Raw genomic sequence first — 17,947 nt, forward strand, 5'->3', positions numbered from 1 at the left:
GAGGTGTGCAGTGACCTAGAAAATTGCTACCGTGGTGAGGTCTTGTGAAGACGCCCAGAAGTTTTGCAAGGAATTAGTAAAATTTACTGTTTGCCACTTGGTTAATATTTGTATATTATAGTTGTTCTTGATGTTCAGCAGCTAGAATGACCATATATAGAGTTCTCTTTTGATATCTTTGTTTTGTCATTAGAGTGTGTCCTTTGCCATTACTGTGTGGAAGAAGAATATGTTTAGCCTTATCTCTATCAGGCCATCTTTGCCCTCCTCTCTCCCTGTGTAATGATCTTAATTTCTACCTAATGTCTTAACTGCATCTTGATCCTTGAAAGGATTTTATAAGTTAACATTCTGGAGAGGGAAGTTCTGTAAAGGATTTGCAGACTTTCGGGGCGGAGGGGTATGTGAACAGAGTTACCACTGAATTGTGTGGAGCCCGCATACAGAGGCTGGCTTATTGTTTGGGAGTCAAGTATATAGTTACTTAACACCTGTACTTTTAGAAGCATCTATAAGTATTTGTGTGTGGTATAATTTGGTTGTTTGGTCCATGAACTTCAAACCTTTAATAAAGTTTATAAGTAACTTTTTTTTCTTAATCTTATAAAAATATGTAACCATTATAGAAACATAGATGAGTAATAGCATCACATTCCAGAAACAACATTTTAATATTTTGGTGTCTTTTTTTTTTTTTTTTTTTTAATTTAACAGGCATTAAAAAGAAATGGGGATTGTACTATACATCTAGGTTTTTAAAATGCTGAAATTTGTTTGCTCAAATGAGTGTAATGATTGTAAATTTACTACCTTTTTTGCTATTTCTCTTATTGTTAGAAATGCAAGTTGTAATTAAGAAAACACAGGGATTACTGTCAGAGAAAGACCAATATCGTATGATTTCACTCATATGTGGAATTTAAGAAACCCAACAGGTGAACATAGGGAAAGGGAAGGAAAAATAAGATAAAAACATAGGGAGGCAAACCATAAGAGACTTGTAAAGACAGAGAACAAACAGGGTTGCTGGAGGGGAGGTGGGTGGGGGAATGGGCTAAACGGGTGATGGGCATTAAGGAGGGTACCTGTTGGGATGAGCACTGGGTGTTACACTAATGAATGAATGAATCACTGGGTTCTGTTCCTGAAACCAAGACTATACTGTGTGTTAACTAACTTGAATTTAAATAAGTTAATTAAAATTAAAAAAAATGGATGACTACTAAATAAGTTAAAGAAATATTCTTTAATAAAGCAACGCAACTGTAATTTATGCCAAATTAAGGCTTTTTTGCTTTGTTGTCGTGATCTCTCTCTCACTGTCCCTGTCTTGTTATACATAATGGATTTATAGACTTCCTCTGTAATTACATTGATTTTTATCCTAAAAATAAAAGTGACAAAACACATTTTCATTTTTTATGAAATTTTGTAAAGAGTGATTGAAATGTTTTTGATGTGCACAAATATAAATGAGTTTATATTTAACACACAGAATATGCTACTGGAATCGTGTAATTTATAAAGTTTTTCAGTATCTTCCTTGAAATTTGCCATCTATATGAATAAACTTAGTAAAAGAGCTTATTGAAATTTAGGTTAAGAACATAGTCATTTTCATGTGAAAGACTCTTCTTTGCTAAGTGTTGAGATGCGTTCACTTTAATGGCATGCTAGTGATTAGTCAGTATCAGCCTGTTTCCACCATCACAAGATTTGCAGAGCAGCCATGAGTGTTCATGTGTACTTGTACTAAGCACTTCGCCAAGATGCTGGTGAAAATGATACTGGTTTACTGTGGACTGTTTCTAAACTCAGGTGAAATTCCTGGTGGGGATAATAGACGAGGGGGTTAAGATGATGGCCTTGATAACAATATTTATAACAGATTTCTTAGTAATAGGTGACTTTTCTGACTAAAAATTGACTTCTGCCTTTTAAGGACTAAGGTGTGTGTGTGTGTGTGTGTGTGTGTGTGTGTGTGTGTGTGTGTTGAATCATCTGTAGAATATTGTATAGTTGCTGACTGTAGTTATCTTCCTAGGTATAATGAAAGAATTCAGTGACAAAGGATAGTTTATTCTGTAATTTCTCAGGTTGTAACAGGTGATGGTTCTTCATCAGATGGTTCAAGAATAAATTTTTGTAAACCATGCGAGTTGAGTTCCTTTTTTGAACTCTTAAGAAATTAATGATAGATCTAGTTGGTATTTTATTTTCCTTTACCATTTCTGAATTAAATTGCTATGTCCAAGTCAGGGTTTACTGAAGTGTGAAACTTGTTTGCTCAAGAGCTTGTAATAATTGAGTGTAGTTTTTGTTGTTATTCATAGATAAAGCTTATCTGAATCATTGTTCAAAGTTGTTGATAGCTTTATATGGTGTAGTTTTCTTTCCTTTCTTTTAAAAATATTACTAAGAATTTGAAGTATGCACCGTGTACCTTTTTCAGTACCTGGAGTCCTAGAAATAGACCATTTTGTACAAGTTTTAATATTTCATTCCCTTATAAGAATAAACTTGATTCTAAAAAATAAACCATCTGACAAGTTCTAATATTTCATTTTCCTAGTAATGAGAATCTAATTTCTAATCTCAGGCCTGAAAGTAAGCAGGAACCAGTGAAAACGGAAATGGGTCCCCCGCCATCTCCGGCCTCCACATGCAGTGACGCGTCCTCAATCGCCAGCAGCGCATCAATGCCATATAGTAAGTTTTATGTGTAGTGTACGTTGGTCAAAGTAAGGTCCCAGGCAGAGAGCTGGGTGCAGTCTGTTTATGATTTGAGGCAACTTCTACCATTTTCAGTATTTTTTTGTATAAATTTTGTTTCTAGTAGTTAGATTTTATGTGTATGAGCAGTTTTATTTAAATGAAAAAATAGTATTTACAGTGTTGCCTATTCCTGTTGTTTTTTAGAGTTCTATTGAGTTTATAATTTGTAAAATGCATTGCAGTGATAGTGGGAAATAACTGCCACTAATTAGAATATTTTCCCACCTTTGTGGAGACTGTTTTTATTATAAATTGGTCATGGCTTGGTCTCAACTTGTGCTCAGAATTTGCAGAATTTATAAACCTAGACTCACTACTGCACATTGGATTTAAGGAGTTTTTTGAACGGTCCTCAAAATAAATTTATTTTATAGTGTACTTGCTTTGCCCTTGAGGAAGTTGAAACTTAATAATTACATGATAGTTTTAAAAACAGACCAACAGGTCTTTTTTTTTTTTTTTTTAACCTTCATCAGATAACTCTAATTTTAAGGGTTCAAAATAAGTTTTTTATTTCTTCTTTGTGTGTTTGCAGCAGTGTTAATATCATTAGGCATTAACAGACGTGATTTTTGCTACTAAGTCATTTGAAGTGGAAATTGGTCATAAAATGTCAATTCATAAAGTGGTAGTTCACAGAATTGTTATTTAGATATCTCAGTTATGTATCCCTTTACAAATGATCTTTTTTCATATATTTAGATGAAATCTATAAAGTCTCTTTCACATTTTCTTTTTGGTACTTACCATTTTGTTGTTGTCTAAGAACGACGACGGTCCACCCCTGCCCCGAAAGAGGAAGAAAAGGTGAACGAAGAGCAGTGGTCTCTTCGGGAAGTCGTTTTTGTGGAAGATGTTAAGAATGTTCCTGTTGGCAAGGTTTGTTCAAAACGTCTAAGAGTTAGTTTCTACCAGAACTAGAACAGTATTGGTTATCCAAGAATTTATGGTTGGTGAGTGTTCATCAGCCCTTTCCTCAGAGCTGCTCCATTCCTCACCTTTAGTGAGCCCTTAGCCTGTTGCAGATAGCTTCTGTTCCCTAAAGATGAATAGATGATTATGAGGCCTCTTCTTGAGTATTTATGGTGATATATTGCCTATTTTTTTTTAAGTGTTATTTTGGAAGAATTTTAGGTTTGCAGAAAAATTGCAGAGATTATATTACTTTTTGATGCAGTCCATTTTTTTGGAGCTATCAGAGAGTTCTGAAGGAGAGATCCTCTTCCATAACACTTAACAACTTCCCTTGACATTTAAAAATCTTACTGTCTTCAAGTCACTTCCAGTTTCTTTTCCCTTCTTTCTGGAGAGGGTTTCTTGCTTTCTAAGAAACCCAAGTGGGTAGAGTCCATCAGCTAAAACGCAATTTCACCTTTCTCTCCACACATACTGAAAAACAAAATGGAACTATATCTGCAAAGTAAAGGTTTTTCTGATGGCTCATTTGTTTCTGAATTGATGGTCTTTCATTTGTACTTTAGGGAAGAGTAGATATGCCACGCCCTGCAATTTACAAAGGCCTTTCTCACACATGATTCCATTTGATTCTCAAAATAGAACTGTAGCTTATGGGCTGGGCAGGTGTTTCTTCTGAGAAGATCACACTGGCTCAAAATCAGAAGCAGTTAGAAGCATAGGTAGGACTCAGGTATTCTGGTTTCAAGTCCTGTGCTCATCTTTCTGTACATTGCTGACTCTCTACCCGTGCTGTTCAAAATGGTAGCCATTAGCTATATTTGTGGCTAATTTATTAAAATTGAATAACATAAAAAGTTAGCTCCTCAGTCACATCAGCTCCATTTCAGGTGCTTCATAGCCACTTACGCTAATAATGGTTACCATATTGGGCAGTGCAGATACGGGACATTATCATCGTCACAAAAGTTCTTTCACACAGCGGGGCTCTAAACTAGTAAAAAGCATAATAAGCTTTTTTGGGGGAGCATTTCATGGGTTATACTTAATTTTTATAGCTGATTGCTAAACATCCCAAAGACTGTAAGCGCTGGCTATGTGGGTCAGTTTTTCTTTAGAAAATAAGTCTCAGATACAAACATCAACAATAAAGCTTTGGTGAGTCTGTTTAGGTACCCCCCCCCCCCCATTCAGGTTAATTTTATAACTTGGTGATCATTAAAGAAATAGAAGAAATTAAATGCCTTCAGTATTAAATTAGTTCAGTGAACATAATTTGCATATTAATTTCATATAAGTCGGTGGTAATATTCAGCATATTTACCTGTACTTCCAGGTGCTAAAAGTGGATGGTGCCTATGTTGCTGTAAAATTTCCAGGAACATCCAATAACACAAACTGTCAGAGCAGCTCTGGATCAGATGCTGACCCTTCTTCTCTCCTGCAGGATTGTAGGTTACTTAGAATTGATGAACTGCAGGTAGGTGTAGAGGGATCACTCAGCAGGTAAATGTTGGCACTGACTACTTGAGTGCGTTATGGTTTCTGAGAGCAAGGTTCCTTTTGTGTCATGCAGGTTGTCAAAACTGGCGGGACACCAAAAGTTCCTGACTGTTTCCAAAGGACTCCTAAAAAGCTTTGTATACCTGAAAAAACAGAAATATTGGCCGTGAATGTGGATTCCAAAGGTAAAGCTTTTGTAACATTTTCACCTGGCATACTTTATATCCTGTTAATATTTGTGTAGTAAATGGGTGTAGGCTAGGAGCTGCCTGGGTGGCTCAGTTGGTTAAGCGTCTGACTTTTGATTTCAGTGCAGTTCCTGATCTCAGAGCTCATGAGATAGAGCCCTGCATCGTGCTCTATGCTGACCATGTGGAGCCTGCTTGGGATTCTCTCTCCCTCCCTCCCTCTCTCTCTCCCCTTCCCCCCCACCTCCAAAATAAATGAATATACTTAAAAAAAAAAAAAAAAAAGGGCGTAAAATAAGTGATTTGGGGTGTTTGGAAGTTTTGTTCCTTGTGTATAATGTTATGGAATGAGATAAATCTACATTTCACATGTGACCAGAGATGTTAAAATTTGGCAGGTACTTACTGGAGGTTATTAAAGATGCATAAATTTTTTTTTACATTTATGTGTTTCTGAAGGTGTGCATGCTGTTTTGAAGACTGGGAATTGGGTACGGTACTGTATCTTTGATCTTGCGACAGGAAAAGCAGAACAGGAAAATAATTTCCCTACAAGCAGCATTGCTTTCCTTGGCCAGAATGAGAGGAATGTAGCCATTTTCACTGCTGGACAGGTACTGAGGCTTACTTTTGCTTGTGAAAACTGATGGGACAACATTGGCATTTTTGTAAAGCCTAAAGTTGGGCTCTAGTTTGCTTGTTATCAAACTACTGAAGAATTTAGAATACCAAGTACAATTAATACTGGGTTTCTTATTTGGTTAGCATAATCTGATATGAAAATAAATATACCTGTTGTAAAAATCAAAGATGCATTTTTGATTGGGAGCCAGATTTTATTATTTTCCCTCTATTATAGGAGTCTCCTATTATTCTTCGAGATGGAAATGGTACTATCTACCCCATGGCCAAAGATTGCATGGGAGGAATAAGGGATCCTGATTGGCTTGATCTTCCACCTATTAGTAGTCTTGGAATGGGCGTGCATTCTTTAATAAATCTTCCTGCCAATTCAACAATCAAAAAGAAAGCTGCTATTATCATCATGGCTGTGGAGGTAACTTGACTTTTGAAACTACTTGACATTTTAATTCACATGATACTGCTAGAAACTAGGGAAACCAATCAAATAGATTATTTGTTGACCCTTCTCTATAGGTGGTAGTAGTTTATTAAGACAAGAGAGATGAGTGAACCGTAGATGGCAGTGTAAGTGTTTGAGTTAAGGCGTGCACAGTGCTGTAGGAGCACAAAAGGGAGGGATATCAATCAGACTGTGACTATAGAGAAGGCTTCTCATAGGAGGCGATGCCTGAACACAGCTTTGAATAGTCGGGTCTCCTAGACACAAGGTGAGGGCGGGAAATGTTATCCTTGGTGCCAAGTCTTTGTGAATCTTAATGTTTTGGAAGACCACGTACATTGTTGATATAAACAGAAGGTAGGGCTTATATGGGTCAAGTGAGTGGCAAGTGCAGAGACTGGAGAAAGGCACTGGGGTACCTGTGTGCTAACCTAAGGGGTGTGAGCTTCCCCCTGAAAGCTAGGAGAAGGATTTTAAACTGGCTTTTTAAAAAAGGATTAGCAGTGGGTGGAGAACAGAAGTGTAGAGACCAGATGAAGAAACAAAGTAAGCTTGAAATCTTGGAAATGAAGAAGAGGGAATGGATTTCAGAGTTCTTAAGAAAGTAGATTCTCTAAAGCTTGGTGCCAATCTTCAGCAATAAATGAGAGGAAGGAGTTATAAAGCTTCTTACTTGGGTGTGGTTGGTGGGGAGAGGAAAAATAAGAGGAACAAAATGAATGCTGGAAGAGGATGAGTTTAGTTTTGAACATGTTGTAGCTGAGGTGTTTATCAGATGTGGCGGTGGTACCACTGGAACTTATTGGAGCAATTTGAGCAGAGATTGACCTGATTTGACTTAACATTTTCACAGGATTGCTGCTGACCTGCTGAGAATAGTAGGGGACAGTGTGGAAGTAGGGAGGCTTGTGAGGGGGGCTATTGAAACAGTCTGGGTGGGAGGGGAAGGTGGCTTGGCCCAAGAAGTAGAGCTGTGAGGGAGAAGGGATTCATTCAATTCTAGGTATATTAGATAGGCTGACGGTAGAGCCAACAGGATTTGCCAATGGCTCAGTATAGGGTGTCAAACAGAGGAAGCAATAAGGCCAAAGATTCTGAAGGAATGAAGTTGGCATTTATAGAGATGGAGACTAGGGATGAAGCAGATTCAGGAGGGAGGAGGGGCAGACAACAGGAATTTGGTTTTAGACATGCAGAGTTTAAAGTGCTTGTCAGATAGGTATCCAAGAGAAGGTGGTAAATAGTTAGATGTGTAATTCTGAAGACCCGGAGCAAGATGGAGAATTAGACAAAGGAGCCTACAGTACATCTGTGGTATTTAGAGGAATTACATGGAATGAGGTTACCAAGGTTGTGGAGAAGAGGTCTAAGGACTGAGCTGTCAGAATAGCATCAGCATGTAAATACAGGGAGATAAAGAGGGACCTGCATAAGAGACTGAGAAGGAGCAGCATCCACGGGGTTGGAGGAAAACTAGAATGAGTGTTGTCTTGGAAGCCAGGTGACAAGCATGTGTCAAGTAGGATGCAGTGATCAACCATGTCTGGTGATGCTGTGGGCCAGGCGAGGCAAATGCTGAAGAGTGACTGGCGATTTGGCTCCATCTGGGTCATTCTGGACAGTAGGGATGAAAGCCTGATTAGAGTGAGCCATGGAGAAAATGGAAAAAGAACTAGAGATCAATATGGACAGCTCTTGTGAGGAGATTTTCTATAAAGGATGGAAAGTAGAGCTTAGTATGAGGGCTTATTTACCCTTTATTAGGTTGGAGGTGAAAGGAACTTGTTAGAGTTGCACCTAAAGTAGTCTGAATCCAGGTACTCCTGAGAGCTTCCTGTGAGCTTTGTGTATAGAGACACACAGTGCTTGTATTCTTAGTTTAGTTTTGATTGCAACCTACTAGACTAGAGGTTATAGACTGGTAGGGGTATGATTAAGGAGGTGGCCATGGCCTGAAGTTGGCCTCTAGAAATAACCTTCATATCATTTTAAAATTCGTAATTGGTTGCCAACATTTAAAAACCACAGGATTTATTTTTAAAATCCAGATTTTTAATTCTTAAAAAATGAGAATATCTGGTAACATTGGGCCACCATAAAGCCATTAGCGTGTCCCCTTTAGAGGCTGTATGTGGTCTCTCCAATTTATTGCAGTTCCTGATACTTAATTGCTTGGAGTCTAAATGTTGCCATTTATTTATGATGCAGTTTATGTTATCTTTTTACCCCCAGCCTCCTCCGCTCATTTGTATTACTTCAGATGCATCTGTAGGCATTTGGTTCTGTGACCCCTGCACTCTGTCAGCATCTCAAGGGTAAAGATAAAATGTGTCATCATCCCATGGGTAGGGGTAAAGTGTGCCATCATTTATCTTTGTACCTCAGCGAGCAGGGCTTGGTGCACAGTAGACCTGCAAGAAATGTTTTACTGAACTCTCTCTGCCTTTTGCTGTAAGAATAAGTGACAAATACAATATATAGTGATGCAGAGTAAACTCTTTTGCTTCTAACACAGTCATTGTGGTATTGATAACTCTCAGGGTGAGAGCCCATATAAAGCAGGTTGGAGATAAGGGTTCCCTGTAGCTACTTCCAACCGAATGACTGATTGGCTGCTTGAAAACATTTTATGTCACAGAGTATACAGCAGAATATCTTGACTTTATTTACTTTCAAAAGTAGTGTGCTTTTTATTCTTGGGAGAGACTTTGACATATTCTCTTAGCATATTGCGTATATGTCACTGGACTTGGGCAAGTTTAATCTTGGGTGTCCCACCTCATACTTTTGAATTGGAGCTTACCACGTATGGGGTCACCTCAGAGTCTTAGTGCGCAATCAAAATAGCCTATCTCAGGTACTAAAACGTGGCAAATACTGGAAATAGTTTAACTGTATTTTTTGTCTTGCCTCTACCCCTTACCCACCCCTCCATACACTTTGGGGGAGGGATGGGATATTTAAGTACTTTGGGAGAGAAGTGGCAAGTTGTTCAAATGCACCTTTCTTCTTCCCTTTGTATTCCCGAACACTCTTTTCCCAGTTCTTAATTCTAGTTGAAATTTACAAGTTCATCTGTAGTCCAAAACTAATGCTTTATATTTAGTTCAATAAGTGTCCCTTAACTATAGCGTTACAATCTGAAAGAAGTACATTTGAACTCCTTGATATGTTCATGCTGTGTCTTAGTCTGTTCAGGTTGCTATAGACTGACTGGCTTATAAACAACAGAAATTTCTCACAGTTCTGGAGGCTCGAAGTCCAAGATCAAGGCGTGGGCAGATTTGGTATCCGGTGAGGGCCCACTTATTGTTTCATAGACAGCCATGTATTCTCATATGGTGGGAGGGGAAAACACTGGTTTTTTCAGCCCCCATCAAGGGTATTAATCCCATTCATGAAGACCCCACCCTTGTGACTTAATCATTTTGGAAAGGTCCCACCTCCACACACCCATCACATTGGGGAATAGGTTTCAACATACGAATTTTGGGGGCCGTAAATATTCAGTCTATAGCATGCTGTTTCTCATGTAATTAATGACATGTTCTATAAATTATTAATGCTGCCATGTCTTTGACAATGAAGTTACATTAGTTGTAACCTCTGAGGGATTGCACCTGTCATGGTTTCTGGGGGAGTTGAAGGTATTGGTTTTCATGTACTGCAGTGTGATACAATGTTTATGAGTATAAGGGGGTATGTGTAAGCCTGTATAAAATACACAGAATGTATACCCTTTGCTTAATTGGTTAATAGTACTAATAGGGTTCTAATTTGATAATTACATAAGAAATAATATAGACCAGGTGTTGGCAAAATGACCTGCTGGCCAGATCCAGCCACTCCCATTCATTTGTGTATTGTGTATAGTGGCTTTCCCACCATAGCCGCAGAGTTGAGTTAGTTGCAAAAGCTGAAAATATTTACTGGTCCTTTACAGAAAATTTATACACCCTTCTCTATTCCTGTGAATTGTACATTCTTCTTAAAGGGCACCCTTAATTTTAACTCCTTTGGCAGGCTACCTGAAATTGTCTCTCCTTACTTGCAGAGCTGATTATATTATTATGTTTTTTTACATGTGTGATGTGCTATTCAAATTCATTGAAGTTTTTTTCATAATTTGTCTGAGCACAGAAACAAACCTTAATGCAGCACATCCTACGCTGTGACTATGAGGCCTGTCGACAATATCTCATGAATCTTGAGCAAGCGGTTGTTTTAGAGCAGAATCTACAGATGCTACAGACGTTCATCAGCCACAGATGTGATGGAAACCGAAATATTTTGCATGCTTGTGTATCAGTTTGTTTTCCAACGAGCAATAAGGAAACTAAAGAAGAAGAGGGTGAGAATAAGAACTATAACAAGGTCTTTAAAAGGAATCTTAGGCAGTTTTGGGGTGCCTGGGTGACTTGGTTAAGTATCCAACTTCGGCTCAGGTCATGATCTCACAGTTGGTGAAGTCAGGCCCCACATCTGGCTCTGTGCTGACAGCTCAGAGCCTGGAGCCTGTTTCGGATTCTGTGACTGCCTCTCTCTCTGCCCCTCTCCTGCTCACACTGTCTCTCTCCTTCAAAAATAGATAAACATTAAAAAACTTTTAAAAACAATAATAGGAATTTTAGGCAGTTTCGAAAATATAACACTGAAAAGGAAATTACTATGAAGAATTTGTGTGTACTTTCTCTGTTTTGTAAAATCTAGGAGTTTTGACATTTCTTAGAAGGTGAAGATGCCCGTCTTCTTATTAGGATGAGTATGTAACATAAGCAAATAAATTTTTATCCGTGTGTTTTGTTGTCTTGAGTTCTATTCTTTGATATATACAGACATTATATGCAATGCTTAAAATGAGATTTAATGATTTTATAATAGCAGATGACTTTTATTACCATGAAAATTAGGTAACAAATTAAGGCAAGTTATATTGAAGCCATCTTTATCCCAGTTTTCATAATGTAGAGGGAAAAATAACCTAGTGAGTTATGAGATGTTTTTGGAAAAATAAGGTTTTTTGCCATTAAGGTTTTAGTTGGCTACATGAAGGGGAAATCTGAAAGTCTAAAAGTGCAACTGGGTGATTCATAATGTTTTTCTTGATTTTGAATTCTGCCAGTGACATTCTGTGGCTGCATTTTTGAGTGGTGGTTTACTTCCTTATCATTAACGGGGGATGAGTAGTATATAAACCGAGACTGAGGTACCGAGTTATGGGTCTTTTTCTCCCTTGGTAGTGAAAGCTAGATTTCAGTCTACTTATGAATAATCTTATGTTTGACCTTTGGGGGTTGAAAGTTAAGGCAGAATAAGGAAATAACTCACATATTAAAAATCATAGTTAAATCTGTCTTCAGTGTCTGTTGCTCTAAGGAGGAAAAAATTAAGCTATTCATTATCTCTAATGTGAATTAGAGCACTAAAGTACAGAGTAGTTAGCATTTAATGGCCTATACATACTTAATCTCTTAATTATTTTTGAAGTTTAAATTAATCCTAGTTTTTTCTCTTGTATTTCAGAAGCAGAGCGCTCTGAAAGAAATACATTTGCAGAAAGGCTTTCTGCTGTTGAGGCCATTGCAAATGCAATATCCGTTGTTTCAAGTAATGGCCCAGGTAATCGGGCTGGATCATCAAGTAGTCGAAGGTAATGTGATTTTTACCAGGAAAGTTTAATTGGCGGAAACAGAACCCAAGTTCAGAAAAATACATCTTTCACCTATGATTTGCATGAATTGACAGGTCCTTTTGCTTTGTTTTTGTTCCTCCAAATATCACCCTGGGAAAAAGATCTGATAATATCTAATTAGATTTTAAGTGTAGAACAGTAGGACCTAGGATGCTTCAGAAACTTGAGATAATTTAGGCATGTAGTTCAACCTTGATTCTTTGGATGTGTTTTAAGTTTATCACCCTTGTTTCCTAGGAAATTACTTTCTTTAGTTGGAGAACAAGTAATAACAATAATGGAAAGAATTTCAATCTTTTATTTTCAGATTACTTATTTAGATCAATTTCTCAGATGTCTTAATGATCTGGGAAGAAACGAAAGGCTGGTGTGTATTATGAATGTTTGGTATTTAAAATTTTCAGCTCTCTGGGCTGTGGGATGGACAAACCTTAATAACATTAAAAATCACTAGGTGTTTGAATAGATGAAGAATATAAAGAATTCAGGATATAGTTTTTTTTTTTTTCCTTTCCTTTTCTTTTTTTTTTTTTTTTCTGAAGGAAAAAGCACATGTATATTAGACGCGAGAGCCAGAGTTCTTGGACACTTGACAGATCACTGACGGAAGCACTGCTCTCTGTGCTAATGTGATAGGTTGTAAAGTCTACTTAAAGTGAAGAGTCTCTGCCTATTTTCTGTTCCATATCCAACTTTCCCTTTAAAAATGATTCTTCTAAAATTGGTACCAAGTTGATAGCTTCCCGGGTTCAAAAATATCCTGAAATGAAATTTATCAAAAACTATTTATGGGTGACCAAATTGTAATTTAAAACAGTACAAAGACCTTATATAGATGATACAAAATGGAAATTATCACCAGCTTATTTGTTTAGGACTACACTAGGCAGACAAAGTGTTTGGTCTAAAATGGAAAGCAACTTAAATTCTTCTTGAAGAAATTAGTGTCTGAATTATTTCAGGTATTTCATTTCCTCAGGGAAAATACAGGTGCAGATCAAGTTGGACTCTGATATGGTTGGTCCAATGCCAGTGCTGCCATCTTTTTTTCATGTAAGGATTATTTTGAAGGCAAAGACTAAAAGGAGCTTCAAGAGTGGGTGATGTGTTGCTCACAGAAATAATTTGCAGAGTAAGCTCCTTTGAGGCATTTGCCGAAGATTTCACTGCAGTGCTCTTAACCAGTTCAAACTCAGGGCTGCCGGTTGAACAGATGAAAGCACAGGAGTCTTATTATCCACGCCGGGCAGTAGGAAGTCCACAGACTCTGCTTCATTGAAGTGAAACCCTCCTCTAGCCTACAATGGATTTTCTAGGCGATGCCCCTTGATGAGTATGCAGGCTGGGATTCATGAGCTGTAAGCTCAAAACTGATGCAATTTCAATATTGAATGGAGTACTGTTAAATGTCTTCAGATGATGATTTGACTCAGAAGTTTTGTTATGTGACTCATAGTTCCTGAGTACAAAGGGCAGATTTAGTGGAAAGCTTGATTGATGCATCTGATTGCAGGTGTATGTACTCTAGAGATTGTTAATCTGGAAGACACATGACCTTCGCTTTTTTGTCACAGTGGTATGTTTGAACATGACTGGATTCTAAGGCTTCTGTAGCATGGATATAACGTGCTTACAAAGAGGAAATTACATCATCCTTGAATTCTTCCATATTGTCAGAAAATACGATGACTCCAGGCAAGCCTATCGAAGAAATGTCAAAACTCTGAATCTTAGCAGCCAAGGTGGTATCTCCTCAGTATTGTCCTCAGCCACTGAGGATACAGGTGAATCTTCATGAATTGTGTACAACATCTTGAAGAATAATTTTCTTTTTTTTGTTTTTTGTTTTTTGTTTTTAAAGAATCTATATGAGGAGCTGGGCATTGTACTTAAAAATGTTCCCAAGACCTAATGAAGAAAAGAGGTTAAGGACAATTTTTTAAAATGACAAAGGAATGACCCCCTCATTTAATATTGAATTGACTACATCACAACAACAGAGTTGGGAGTTTGCAAGTTCAAGATGAGACTATGGTCTCCACTTATCTTCATTTTATTCTTAATCTGCTCTAAGCTAGAGGTTGGAGAATAGCCCACATATGTTTTTTGGCCTGTGTACGGTTAAATTTTTTTTTTTTTTCTTTAAAATTTGAATGCCTTCACATGAGCATGTATGCTTCTAGTTTGCCATTACTCCCCATTTCTTACACCTGACTGCCCTTTCCTCAATTGATACTGCCTTCCAGGCCCAGGAGGCATTGAGTTTGTGACCCTGATGTAAGCATTCTTCTTAATAGACCCCAAACATGTATTTATTTTCAGGTTATATGCAGTGCCTCCCAGCTACTACTGATTTTTTTCTCTGTTTTGAGTAAGACACATTAGGATACCAAGTATATATATTGAGCTTAAAATTGTATAGGAACATCACAATGTGAACAGTCACCCTGGTGTGTGCTGTTAACTGGTAAGGAGACTGCCTTTCTCTGTGGGTGATGTCTTCGGACAGGGAAGTGACCTCGACTGACATAATCCCTATGTCCTGTTCCCCTCCATATTATAAAAACTCAGATATCTAAATTGGGAGAGAGAAGATCTCGATACCATAAAAGAATTACTTGTAGGTATTTTTTGATAGTGAATACTATAATAACTAATACATTATTTAAGACATTAAAATTTACTTTGCAGAATCTTCCAAAGAATGTTTCTGTTCCCAGAGGTATATCGTCATACATAAGCTTTATAAAATAGATGTGTTCTTGAAATTAGCCTCTAAAGGAAATTTTTGTAAAAGTTTTAGAAAATTTGTCCTTTTGAAATTGAAAGTGTATCAATATGGAAAAACACATTTACCCTCGGATTACATAACAATTATAATTAGAAGATTCAAACATTAATAAAAATCTTTCTAAATTACTTATTTGTAGACATATATATAATGCTCACCTGGTAAGGTGGTAGGTCTTTCACATCAGAGAAATGTTGTGTCTGGGATTAAATCTGCACGGGAGAATGAAGTCCCTTATGTGTTGCCTGGCCCTTATAATTGAATTTTTAGTCTTTATTCATTTAGAAGCTCTAAAATTGTGGCTGACGGAAAGGATTTGCCTCATACGCTCTCTCTTTAATTGCTGTTAGTTCGTAATGTGTTAATTTTGTAGGCTTTGTAAGCTTTTATTCAGAGGTACAGATTTTTATACAGGTAGTTACCAGTTCCCCTAACAAGGTCTGTGTTTGTGATTATTTCCTTTTCTTTTTAGTGATGTGCACACCTGTGCAGTATTTTTTTTTCTTGTATAGCAGGAGGAAAAAAAAATCACGCCCAGACATTAATCTAACACATTTTACAAGCTCCAGTTGCATTAAATTCCTTGGGATACAAATTGTACTGTTAAAAAAAACTCCCTTTTTTTTTTTTTTTTTTTTTTTTGGGGGGGGTATAAAAAATAAATCTAAATTGGTCTTTGTTTTAAAACTACTCACTGTGTGGACATTAGTTTAATTGTTTTTGAGATCACAGCAAAGGGATTTTATTTAGTGGGCTAACAATATCGGTGTTGTGCTACTCAGTATGTTTGCTGATGTCTATTATTAAACTTAATTCTCACTGATTATAAACAGGGGACAGAAATTTTTTTGTCTTAATGTTCAGCTGTTCATTTACCTTAATGTATGAAAGATTATTTTCTAATCTTCACCGTAAGTTTTGTTCCCTGTGCTTAAGTTTGTGTGGGAGCTTAATATAGTGGTTTTAGTGCTGAACTGGGTACTAGGTGCCCCCAGTTTCATTTCTATCCCTCACTGACTTTGTGATTCCAGAATTGGCATTTGTACTTCACTTCCCTTGCCTGGAGTATTTGCTTATAGAACAAACTTTGATCTCAGATGAGTTCTGTACACCTTTTCATTACATTTAGCCATGGTAGTGAGCTCTGATTTTGTCCATGTTCTTCTAGTTTGAGGTTACGGGAAATGATGAGACGTTCGTTGAGAGCAGCTGGTTTGGGTAGACATGAAGCTGGAGCTTCATCCAGTGACCACCAGGATCCAGTTTCACCCCCCATAGCTCCCCCTAGTTGGGTTCCTGACCCTCCTGCGATGGATCCTGGTAAGATCTGTTATTTTATTTAGTGTTTAGAAAAAAAACAAGGTCCTGAGAGAAAGGAAATTGAACACTTGAATGGGATATTTAGAAATCTGAAGTATTTAAAAGTAGCATAATGAGCAAATTGTAACCAGTTTAGTTGCAAAGATTTGGTTTAAGGGGTTTATAACTTAAAAATTAAAATTCTAGAAGCTGTTTTATTGAGAATATATTTCCACACTGGCAAGAAACTAACTAGTAATACATCATAACAAGTCAATAATTCAGAGGATTCCTTCTCTCATAATTTGGAAAACAAGTTTCCACTTAAACCTCTGTCCGATTTGACCTCTGGCTTGCAGAGAAAAGCCTTAAGGCCAGTTAAGAGAAAATGTTAGGGATATGTTGCCTATAATGATGTACATCCTGCTGTTCTGTTTACTGAAAGATGGTGACATTGATTTTATCCTGGCCCCTGCTGTGGGATCTCTTACCACAGCAGCGACTGGCACCGGTCAAGGACCAAGCACCTCCACCATTCCAGGTGAGAATCTGTACTATTTTATCTGCCTAGGCATTTGGGTTTCTACAAAGCCACACTTTATCTCAACGAGACTTACCTTGGCTTGAAAAACATCTAATTCTCTGAATTAGATCTTCGTATGTCAGTGAGGTTGTAGTGTTGTAAAATCAGTTGGGAGTTATAAAATGTGTTGTGTTTAAATACTGTATAATGAAATTAGTTTATTGCTAATACTAGAATATTTTTCTGTTGGCTTATTTAATGGTTCCTTGTTAATGTTATTTCAGAATATTCTTTTCACTCTTGTTTACTCTTGTTACCAAATGGATTTGCTTAATTACAGGTCCTTCCACAGAGCCATCTGTAGTAGAATCCAAGGATCGGAAGGCCAATGCTCATTTTATATTAAAATTGTTATGCGACAGTGTTGTTCTGCAGCCCTATTTACGAGAACTCCTCTCTGCCAAGTAAGAAGTTTAATATACTTTTTTTAATGAATTTTTTTCTTCGATCTTTATTTATTTTTGAGACAGAGAGCGTGAGAGTGGGGAAAGGACAGAGAGAGAAGGAGACACAGAATCTGAAGCAGGTTCCAGGCTCTGAGCTGTGAGCGCAGAGCCAGATGTGGGATTTGAATGTACAAACTGTGAGATCGTGACCTGAGCCAGAGTCCGCCGCTTAACCGACTGAGCCACCCAGGCGCCCCTAATATGCTTTTGATATGAAGATCTAGCTTAGCTCCTTTTACTGTTTAAGTTGATGTTGCAATGTATGGGCAACAGTTATCTTATGTGAATTTAAACTAATTGATCAGAATCTAGCATTTATTCCCTCTGTAATTAACTAAGCTCCCTTCAATGAAAGACTCCAGTATAATACAGTGTACACTAAATGAATACAAACCAATTTTACGTAAGTTTGATCAGGAGGTGTGTGTGCGTGTGTTAAAAAATCACAGCATAGCTATTCTCAAATGTGAATTCATAAATTCCATCACTGTCACCTGGAGAACTTAAAAAATTATACAGATTCTTCCCCCAAACTTTGCAGCAAAAGTATGACTCAGTAGGTCTGGGATGGGGCCTGGAATCTGTATGCTAAAACTCTGTGGATGATTCTGATGGTTTCTTTGGAAATCTTTTTGGACTTGCAAAATCATGATGAGATTATGCAGTTTTTG

General features: G+C 37.4%; 1 protein-coding gene across 12 annotated transcripts in view; it reads left to right on the forward strand.

Moving 5' to 3' along the window:
• UBR5 (ubiquitin protein ligase E3 component n-recognin 5) overlaps positions 1-17,947 on the forward strand; it is a 139,150-nt gene that overhangs the window by 75,409 nt on the left and 45,794 nt on the right. For 11 of the 12 annotated variants that reach the window (XM_045454013.1, XM_045454025.1, XM_045454014.1 and 8 more), the window contains exons 15-25: positions 2,600-2,709; positions 3,542-3,654; positions 5,027-5,170; positions 5,267-5,378; positions 5,841-5,995; positions 6,241-6,438; positions 10,606-10,816; positions 11,989-12,115; positions 16,117-16,268; positions 16,693-16,788; positions 17,111-17,234. In XM_045454013.1, coding sequence (XP_045309969.1) covers positions 2,600-2,709; positions 3,542-3,654; positions 5,027-5,170; positions 5,267-5,378; positions 5,841-5,995; positions 6,241-6,438; positions 10,606-10,816; positions 11,989-12,115; positions 16,117-16,268; positions 16,693-16,788; positions 17,111-17,234 — 1,542 coding nt within the window. The remainder of the gene's footprint in view (positions 1-2,599; positions 2,710-3,541; positions 3,655-5,026; positions 5,171-5,266; positions 5,379-5,840; positions 5,996-6,240; positions 6,439-10,605; positions 10,817-11,988; positions 12,116-16,116; positions 16,269-16,692; positions 16,789-17,110; positions 17,235-17,947) is intronic. The other variant, XM_045454016.1, reaches the window with a different exon arrangement.

The sequence above is a fragment of the Leopardus geoffroyi genome, chromosome C3 (assembly GCF_018350155.1).
Source record: "Leopardus geoffroyi isolate Oge1 chromosome C3, O.geoffroyi_Oge1_pat1.0, whole genome shotgun sequence".
In the NCBI taxonomy this organism is placed as follows: domain Eukaryota; kingdom Metazoa; phylum Chordata; class Mammalia; order Carnivora; family Felidae; genus Leopardus; species Leopardus geoffroyi.